This window comes from Pseudorca crassidens, chromosome 10 (assembly GCF_039906515.1).
Source record: "Pseudorca crassidens isolate mPseCra1 chromosome 10, mPseCra1.hap1, whole genome shotgun sequence".
Classification (NCBI taxonomy): Eukaryota; Metazoa; Chordata; class Mammalia; order Artiodactyla; family Delphinidae; genus Pseudorca; species Pseudorca crassidens.
In genome coordinates, this window is record NC_090305.1 from 104,192,415 (window position 1) to 104,201,174 (window position 8,760).

The 8,760-nt window shown below is 57.6% G+C and overlaps 1 protein-coding gene across 2 annotated transcripts in view; it reads left to right on the forward strand.

The window, feature by feature from the left end:
- The window catches only part of XPC (XPC complex subunit, DNA damage recognition and repair factor), a 35,378-nt gene that overhangs the window by 25,937 nt on the left and 681 nt on the right, over positions 1–8,760 (forward strand). For both annotated transcript variants that reach the window (XM_067755597.1, XM_067755596.1), the window contains exons 9-15: positions 155–1,051; positions 2,255–2,415; positions 5,164–5,245; positions 6,216–6,350; positions 6,463–6,632; positions 7,383–7,476; positions 7,970–8,059. In XM_067755597.1, the coding sequence (XP_067611698.1) occupies positions 155–1,051; positions 2,255–2,415; positions 5,164–5,245; positions 6,216–6,350; positions 6,463–6,632; positions 7,383–7,476; positions 7,970–8,059 (1,629 nt within the window). The remainder of the gene's footprint in view (positions 1–154; positions 1,052–2,254; positions 2,416–5,163; positions 5,246–6,215; positions 6,351–6,462; positions 6,633–7,382; positions 7,477–7,969; positions 8,060–8,760) is intronic.

Consider the following 8,760-nt stretch of genomic DNA (forward strand, 5'->3'; position numbering starts at 1 on the left):
ACAATCCTGGAGGGTAGCCAGCCTGTCACTGTTTGAGCCGGGAATGTCTTGTGTACGCTGGTGTTCCAGTGTGACTTAGCCCCATTAGATGCCAGAGTCTTTATTGCATCACTAGCAAAAAAAGAAAACACAAAAATTTCCTATTCTGTTTAAGGGAAAGAAACCTTCCAAGGAGAGATCCACAGAGGGTCCTGGAGGCTCCTCAGAAACTTCCAGCCAAGTTCCTGGAAAGCCAAGCAAACCAGAGACCAGCAGAGGAAGCAGACGAGAGGACATGTCTTCTGAGGGCACTGGCAGTGCACCTGACAAAGCGAAGGGGAGCAAGGCGGCTGCCACCAGGAAGAAACGGAGAGAGCCCTCCTCCAGCAGGAAAGAAGAGGGCAAGGCCGGGGGGCAGACGGAGGGGACCCAGAGGCGTTCGCGGGGCCGGGAGCGGCAGGCGGCCGCCAGGGTGTCTTACAAAGAGGAGAGCGGGAGTGACAAGGCCAGCAGCAGCTCTGACTTTGAGCTCTCCAGCTCGGACAGCCATCGCCCATCCGACGAGGATTCTGAGCCAGGCCTTCCAAGGCAGAGGAGGGCCGCCGCCCCTCAGAGGATGAAGGTGGGGTCCAAGAGGGAGTCCAGGTCCCAGCGTGGAAGCGACGGTCAGTCCCCTGGCTTTCCAGAAGCGTCTGTAAGCGCTTCCAGCAGTAAGCGTAAGAGAGGCAAGCGTAAGATGCCCGTGGATGGTGAGGAAGCAGACGGCCGGAGAGCAGCTGGTGTGGACCAGTGGCTGGAGGTGTTCTCTGAGCAGGAGGAGAAGTGGGTGTGCGTGGACTGTGTGCACGGTGTAGTGGGCCAGCCCCTGACCTGCTACCAGTATGCCACCAAGCCTGTGACCTACATCGTGGGCATCGACAGCGACGGCTGCTTGCGCGATGTCACACAGAGGTACGACCCTGCCTGGATGACGGTGACCCGAAAGTGCCGGGTTGATGCCGCGTGGTGGGCCGAGACCCTGCGACCCTACCGGAGCCCGCTGGTGGAGAGGGAGCAGAAGGAGGACCAGGAGGTGAGGCCTTGCGCACGTGCACCTGCTGGATGCCCAGCCCCGTGTTGTGTTTTTACCTCAATTAATTGTCACAGCAACAGTACAAAGCTGGGGTTATCGTAGCCTTAATTTTACCAGCTAAACGTTTAGAGTCTGAGAGATGAGCCAACCTGTATTTGAACCCAGGTTTCTCTGGCTTCAAAGCCTGTGTACTTTCAGTTATTGCCCAGTTATAAATTTGGAGCTTTACGTCAGGTAAGTAGTCCTGAGTGAAAGAGGAAAACACGCAGTAACATAATTGGTCCCCCTTCTCAGCGTGCACACGCGCAGAGGTGTGCACGCCAGCACCCCTGCCCCGACCCGGCACACTCAGCTCCCAGGAGGAGGGCTGAGGAGATGGCTTGTCTGTTGAGGGGCACCCTGGGGGGCGGCTTCTGGAGCAGCAGCGCGTCCCTGAGTCGTGGGACAGCCGTGGGCCCGGAAGAGGGCCGGGGGCTTGAGGGCTGCCCACAGCGCAGGGTGGGCAGACTTGCTAGAGAATTATTCCCACTTCCCCGGGGCAGGGAGTCGTCCCTCTGCACTGCATCGCTCAGGGTGTGGCTCAGAGGTGACAGGGTCGTGGGAGTCGTGCAGAGCGTGTTGTGACTGACCTGGTTCAAGGGCTTGTCATGCAAGCTGGCCAAGCGGGGTCCCTCCTGCTCCCCACTTGCCGCTCCTCCCTTGTCTGTCGGGGTTTGAAGAGATGCTGCAGGGAAATGCAGGAGACCTGGTGAGTGGGATGCAGGTGAGAGCAGTGGGCTTGCCTGCGAAGAGCTAGGCTCCTTGAGGCGGCGGGGAGAACATGTGTTGATCGTAGTGGACGGAGAAGGTGTGAGTGCTCATTCTGGTTTCCGGGGGAGCCGAGCCGCTGAACCCGTGTCACAGAATTGTGGTGTCACTTGAGGTGAGGCCTCCTCCCGAGGAAGGCTCTGCTCGGGCCGGCCGAGGTGTCAGAGGGTAGGGCTGACTTTTCTGTTGCTGCGAGCTGCAGGATTACCGGCCCCTGCGGAGCTTCCGAGGCACCTAAACCCGTGGGACAGAACGCCAGGTCACAGCGTGGTGCGGCGGCCCTGGGGCCCCGAAAGCCCCACGGCACCATCAGTTACCTGGGCAAGTTCGGGGGTCGCCGCCAACCTCCCTCCCTCTCCGAGCACCACGCCCAACGTCGTCTCTCGGCCTCTGCAGTTTCAGGCGAGGCACCTGGACCAGCCTCTGCCCACCGTCATAGGCATGTACAAGAACCACCCTCTGTACGCCCTCAAGAGGCACCTCCTCAAGTACGAGGCCATCTACCCCGAGACGGCCGCCATCCTCGGGTACTGCCGCGGAGAGGCTGTCTACTCCAGGTGAGGAGTCGCCCGGCGGCCTGGGATTAGCAGCCTTCGCCGGGCTGGGGTTCGAGCTTCACGGTGTGCGCATGCCGTTTGTGGGCGGGGGGCATGGCAGAGAGGTTGCGGCCTGGAAATGAAAACCACGGGGATTACAAGATCAGCAGGGGGCTTCCCTGGTGGCGCAGAGGTTGAGAGTCCGCCTGCCGATGCAGGGGACACGGGTTCGTGCCCTGGTCCGGGAAGATCCCACATGCCGCGGAGCGGCTGGGCCCGTGAGCCATGGCCGCTGAGCCTGCGCGTCCGGAGCCTGTGCTCCACAACGGGAGAGGCCACAACAGTGAGAGGCCCGCGTACCGCAAAAAATAAATAAATAAATAGAAAAAAAAAAAAAAAGATCAGCAGGGGGAGAAAATCTATGGGGGGAAAGAGACGTAGGACAGATAAGGATTATATGGGGTAATAAGAAAACACCCCCCAAAACAGAAGTCAAAAAACATGCAAAAGGAAGGAATAAAGGATTTGATAATGAAACTTAAAATGAGCAGATATTTTAATGGGGACAGAGTTTCAGTTTGGGAAGAGGAGAAAGTTCTGGAGATGATGGTGGTGACGGTTACATAACAGTATGAATGTACTTGATGCCACTGAGCTGTAGACTCGGAAAATGGTTCAGAGGGTAAATTTTATCTTATGTGTGTTTTTTCCCCACAGTAAAAACATTGCCAAAGAAGGGGGGGAAGGGAACAGCATAGAAAACAAAATATATACAAAGTTAAAACTGAGAAAAAATGTAATAAACTTAAGGTGAGTCAGCATTAACAATGGAAGAAATGGAAGAAATGTTAATAGAAAGGAAATAAGTGATTTTTAGAAACTTTAAAAAGACCAAGACCAAGATGCAAGACCACAAAATAGAGGATGTTCTTAATAAATGAGAAAAGGAAGACAGAAAAGGAAACTTAGGGAAACTCACAGGAGTAGGTGGCTCAAGTCCTCTGCCTGAGAGCTACTTCCTGCAGCTCAGCCCCGAAGGGAGTCATCCCTGACCCTCCGGTTAGGGTCACTGTGGGAGCTTTCTGTCCCCTGGCTGGTCAGGGGCCCAGCTGCCGACAGTCAGCGTCCAGGGCCTGGCGACCTCAATGGAGGATACAGCACAGGTGTCCTCACGTGCAGGGGACATCTGGTGGGAAGGGGGTCCCTGCCTGGAGAAAGCTTTCGAGGCAGACTTTTCCTGTTTTTAATGTAATAAAATATACAGAACGAAATTTACCATGTAACCGCTTTAAGAGTCCAGTAGTACTAAGTACATTCACATTGTTGTGCAGCCATCACCACCATCTGCAGAACTTTTCTGTCTTCCCAAACTGTCCCCATCAACACTAACCCCCCTCCCCCCACCCAGGCCCTGGTAACCACCCTCTACTTTGTCTCTATGAATCTGACTCCTCCAGGCAGCTCATAGAAGTGGATCCTACAGCATTTGTCCTTTTGTGACTGGCATCCATGGCATGCATTGATGGACACTTGTGTTGCTTCCCCTTCTGGCTGTTGCTTTTAGTGCTGCTATGAACATGGGTGCACAGACATCTCTTGAGACCCTGCTTTCAGTCCTTTTGGATGTATATGCCCAGAAGTAGGATTTCTGCATCACATGATGATTGTTTAACTTTGTAAAGAACCTCCGCACTGTTTTCTGCAGTGGCTGCATCATTTTATGTCCCCCAGCAGAGCATGAAGGTCGCACTGTCTCTACATTCTCGCCAGTTCTTGTTTTGTTTCTTGAGTAGTGTCCTAATAGATGTAAAGTGGTTAGAAGCTGAGATTTATTCTGAACGGGCTGTCTGTGCCCACTTCCCTCTGCTATCCTTATGAATGTCCAGACGATGCCCACCTGCTTGCCCCTTCTCCGCTCCTCCCGGAAGACCACGACTGTGACAGTCACTCTTTCAGGCAGAGATGTGCCCCTGCGGTGGGTACGCGTGCGGAGCCCTTGGCTCTGGTCCCGCCAGCAGCTTGTGAGGCAGGGAGGCAGCACTCACCGTTCCTGATGGATCGGGGGTCACCCCGCTAGGAAGGGGCACAGAGGAGGTGTGACCCTGTCCGGTGCACTGTGCTGGACGTCAGCCTCAGCCCGGGGGCAGGCAAAGGGCCGGATGTCCGCACCACAGGGAGCTTAGTGCCCCTGCTCCTTGGAGCCCTACTGAAGGGCGGGCCTTGCTGAAGGCTCAGCAGGAAGCAGCTGGAATGTGAGGCAGGGTGTGGCTCTAAGCTCTGGAAGGAGAGCAAAGCCAGAGCCAGGTGGAATCGATTGCTCTGTGTGCATTCATCCTAACCTGTGTACTTTGTCAGCTTACTGTAGTCTCCGTGTTGTTGTCTTCTGGCTTCCCCACCCCTTCTCTGGACACTCGCCCCTCCCTCCCCGTCTCTGGTATTCAGGAGCAGACCAGACCCTGGGGGGCTTGCACCTGTGCTGCTTGGCTTTTCCCCCGCCCCCGGCTGCTGGGCCCTTCGGCGGGAGGAGGGGGAAGGCACCACGGGAAGCCATTTAGTTTGGGATTTGTGAGTGGATGCATCCCCCTGCGAGACAGCAGGTGCCTGTTAACCGTGGGCCTGACGCAGGCCCCTGGTGCCCCGGGAGACGCTCCAGGGCCGAGCTCCCCCTTCTCCTGGCGGGCCAGAGGAGGCAGCTGGGCCCTGCGGGCTACTGGGCACGGGGTGCTTCAGTGGGCGTGAACCCTGTCTTGTCTCCCGTTGGCTCCTTAGGGACTGCGTGCACACCCTGCACTCCAAGGACACGTGGCTGAAACAGGCCCGAGTGGTGAGGCTTGGAGAAGTGCCCTACAAGGTAACAGCCGCGGGACTGTGGGCTGCCGCGCACGCGTGGGGACAGACTGTTCTGGCTTGAGAGGATCAGAGGAGAAGAGCATCTTTACTGAGGACCTTGTAAGAGATGGGCCTTCCCGAGCGCACAGGAAATCTAGGCCAGCAAGCAGCCCTCCAAGCCCCGGTGTTGTGGGTCAGAACCTTGGCCTTGTGGGTCAGAACCATGTCACCCATTTGTTCTGGGAGGCCGGAGCCCTGCCTGGCGTGGACAGGCCCACCCGCCCTCACTGTCCCTTCATTTTGCATGTATGTGATCTTTGCTGAGTCTCACAGGAGTTAGCATCAGGATGCCCGTTGTACAGATGAAAAAACAGGAGCTCAGAAAGGGAAACCTGTCCAAGGCCAGAGCTAGTGAGATGGCAGCGTGCAGCCCCAATGCCTCATTCCCTCTCTAGCCGGTCAGCTGCCCACAGACGCATGAATTCAGTGCAGACCACACAGGCTGTCACGGGACATAGGGCCCGCTTCAGCCGGCGGAGGACGGTGGCCAGTCATGAGACACAGTCGCTTTTCTTTGTCAGATCCCTCGGAGGAGCCCTTCGCATTGTGAGACCCAGGGAGCTGGGCCAGGGTGCAGGGGCCTCTGGTTGGTGGGAAGGGGCTGAGGCACGGGGAGCCAGTCACTGCCAAAAGCAGGCCCCGTCACTCACCGGCCACAGGAACATCTCTGAGTCCCAATTTCCCCTTCAGTGATGGACACCAAGCACAGCATAGCTGTTCAAGACACACGCTCTACAAGCTGTGTGACTGTAGGTGAACTGTTTACACCTCCTAGGCTGCTGTAAGATGGAGGCGATAATGGACTCTACTTCCTGGGTTTGTTGAAAAGATTAATCAATACACAGAAGCACTGAGAACAGTGCCCGGTGTACAGTGAATGCTCAGGAAGTGGTTGCCTTTGTTATTAACTGTGGCTGTCCCCTCGGGTGTAGGTTGTAAAAGGCTATTCCAACCGGGCCCGGAGAGCCCGCCTGGCTGAGCCGCAACTGCAGGACTACAATGACCTGGGCCTGTTTGGCAAGTGGCAGACCGAGGAGTACCAGCCGCCAGTGGCTGTGGACGGGAAGGTAAGGGCCGCGCTCAGTGGTACCAGGCCACCTGGTAGGTAAGGGCCACGCTCAGTCGGTACCAGGCCACCTCCCTCTGTGGCCGCCGGACCCAGTGTGCCACCCTCCGCAGGTCCCCCGGAACGAATTTGGCAATGTGTACCTCTTCCTGCCCGGCATGATGCCTGTCGGCTGCGTCCAGCTGAACCTGCCCAACTTGCACCGCGTGGCCCGAAAGCTGAACATTGACTGTGCCCAGGCCGTTACGGGCTTCGATTTCCACAAAGGCTACTCCCATCCCATGTGCGTGAGGGGCCTCCCGTGGAGGCCAGAAGGGGTGGGGGGAAGTTATGGAGAAGGGGCGGGAGGTTGGTGTGGGGCTGGCAGGGGTTGAGGCCCAGTGGCTCTTATTTATTTATTTATTTTTTGCGGTACGCGGGCCTCTCACTGTTGTGGTCTCTCCTGTTGCGGAGCACAGGCTCCGGACGCACAGGCTCAGCGGCCATGGCTCACGGGCCCAGCCGCTCCGCAGCACGTGGGATCTTCCCAGACCGGGGCACGAACCCGTGTCCCCTGCATCAGCAGGCGGACTCTCAACCACTGCGCCACCAGGGAAGCCCTAAGGTTTTACTCTGGATTTGCAAAATCAGCCTTAACCCTCGATGTTTTATACTTTTACTCTGGCTTCCAACCAGAGGCTGCAAAACCAGTGAAAGCTGCGAAACCAGCATCCTAACGATGTGGATTAACAGTGTTCTGGGGGTGGTCAGGGTGACTGAATAGGGTCAGCATCCTTCCTGGTTGGTGACCTCTGTCCTGCCCTGCAGTGGGGGTGGGGAGGGGCTGGGGAAGAGGACATAGCCTGGGGTCCACGGGCCTGCCTTCTGCATGGGTGGTGTCAGCCAGCAGCTGTGGCCGGGATTGTGGACTGCTGACCCTGGAAGTACTTCAGGGCCCCAAGTGCTTAGGAGCAGCCCACTGTCCCCCACGGAGGGGAGTGGAGAGGCCAGAGCAGGCCCAGACTCGAGAGACCATCTGTGTTGATCCCCACAGAACCGATGGCTACATAATCTGTGAAGAATATAAAGATGTGCTCCTGGCCGCCTGGGAGAACGAGCAGGCGCTCATTGAGAAGAAGGAGAAGGAGGTGAGCAGGCAGGGCCTGGGAGGGGCCAGGAGGGGGAAGCAGAAAGGTGGGGAAGCACACACAGCGGAGCTGGTGTTCCCTCCAGCCTCCCTCACTCCACGTGTAAGAGAAGGGGAGAGCCCGGGCTCAGCCCTCTTTCTGGCTCTTTCTTCCTGGGAGGCAGCATTGAGCAACGACCTGCCTGCCCCTCAGAACCCTGTCTCTGTCCACTGTCTGCCTGGATCCCGGCTCTGGGGCCCGCTACCCCTGCTGCCGACACCCACCTCTGTTAAAGGGAGCTGCCCGTGGTCCAGGTCCCGGACCCCCTCCTCCACTAAACACTTGAGAGTTGGTAACAATTAAGAGGTTTTTGGTTTTGGTGCCTTTCATGTGTAGCACTTTATGAATCACACCTGGTATGGTTGAGAAACTGTTTTAACCTGAAGCATTACCTGTATCTTTATGTTCCTGAAACGGCAGTGCACAGTGTTTTCCATTCTGTTTGCTTTTGCAGAAAAGGGAGAAGCGGGCTCTGGGGAACTGGAAGCTGCTGGTCAAAGGGCTGCTCATCCGGGAGCGGCTGAGGCTTCGCTACGGGGCTCAGGTCAGGGTGGTCCTTGGAGGACACGCCAGGTTTGGAGGGGGGCGGAGTTAGGGAACCAGGGGCCGATTCTGCTCAGAGATCAAGTCAGCTCTGTTCCGGTGCCACAGACCTGTGTCTCCCAGGCCCTGCGTCCTGTCCACGTTGAGGAGGTGTCCAAGGTGTCCTGGAGTCAGGCTTCGGCTGCTCTGCCAGCCCCGCCCTGTCTGCACAAGAGGGTGCCTGCTATGGGCTGGATCTGGTGCTGAGCCCACTCGGGGCGGGGGACAGGTGTCTGCATCTCCTGGCCTTGTGCTGCCCCTGGGGCTGTGACCACCCTTCAGGCCCACAGGTGCTCATTCAGGCCCCTCTCACAGCCCCTGCGGGCTCCCATGGGGGCACAGAGGCCCCCCGGACACAGTCACGTGGAGTGGTCAGAGACGCACAGACACGCTCTGGGGGCAGCTGCGACCCCACGCACGGCTCCCCCTTCCCTCCCCAGCCCGTCCTCGCAGCAGCGGGCACTGAGCGCTGATGCTGTGCATTCGTGCACTTGTTCTGTTTAGAAACGAGGAAGAAAACGCAGTTACCTCCTGGATTGCTCGTAGCTCCCCAAGGGCAGTTTTGTGGCCCTAGCCCTGTGTGCACAGCAAGCGCTCTGGGACCTGCTGGGCTGAGCCCTGTCCTCCGGGTCACGGCTCAGCGCTGCTGGGGCGTCACTGCCT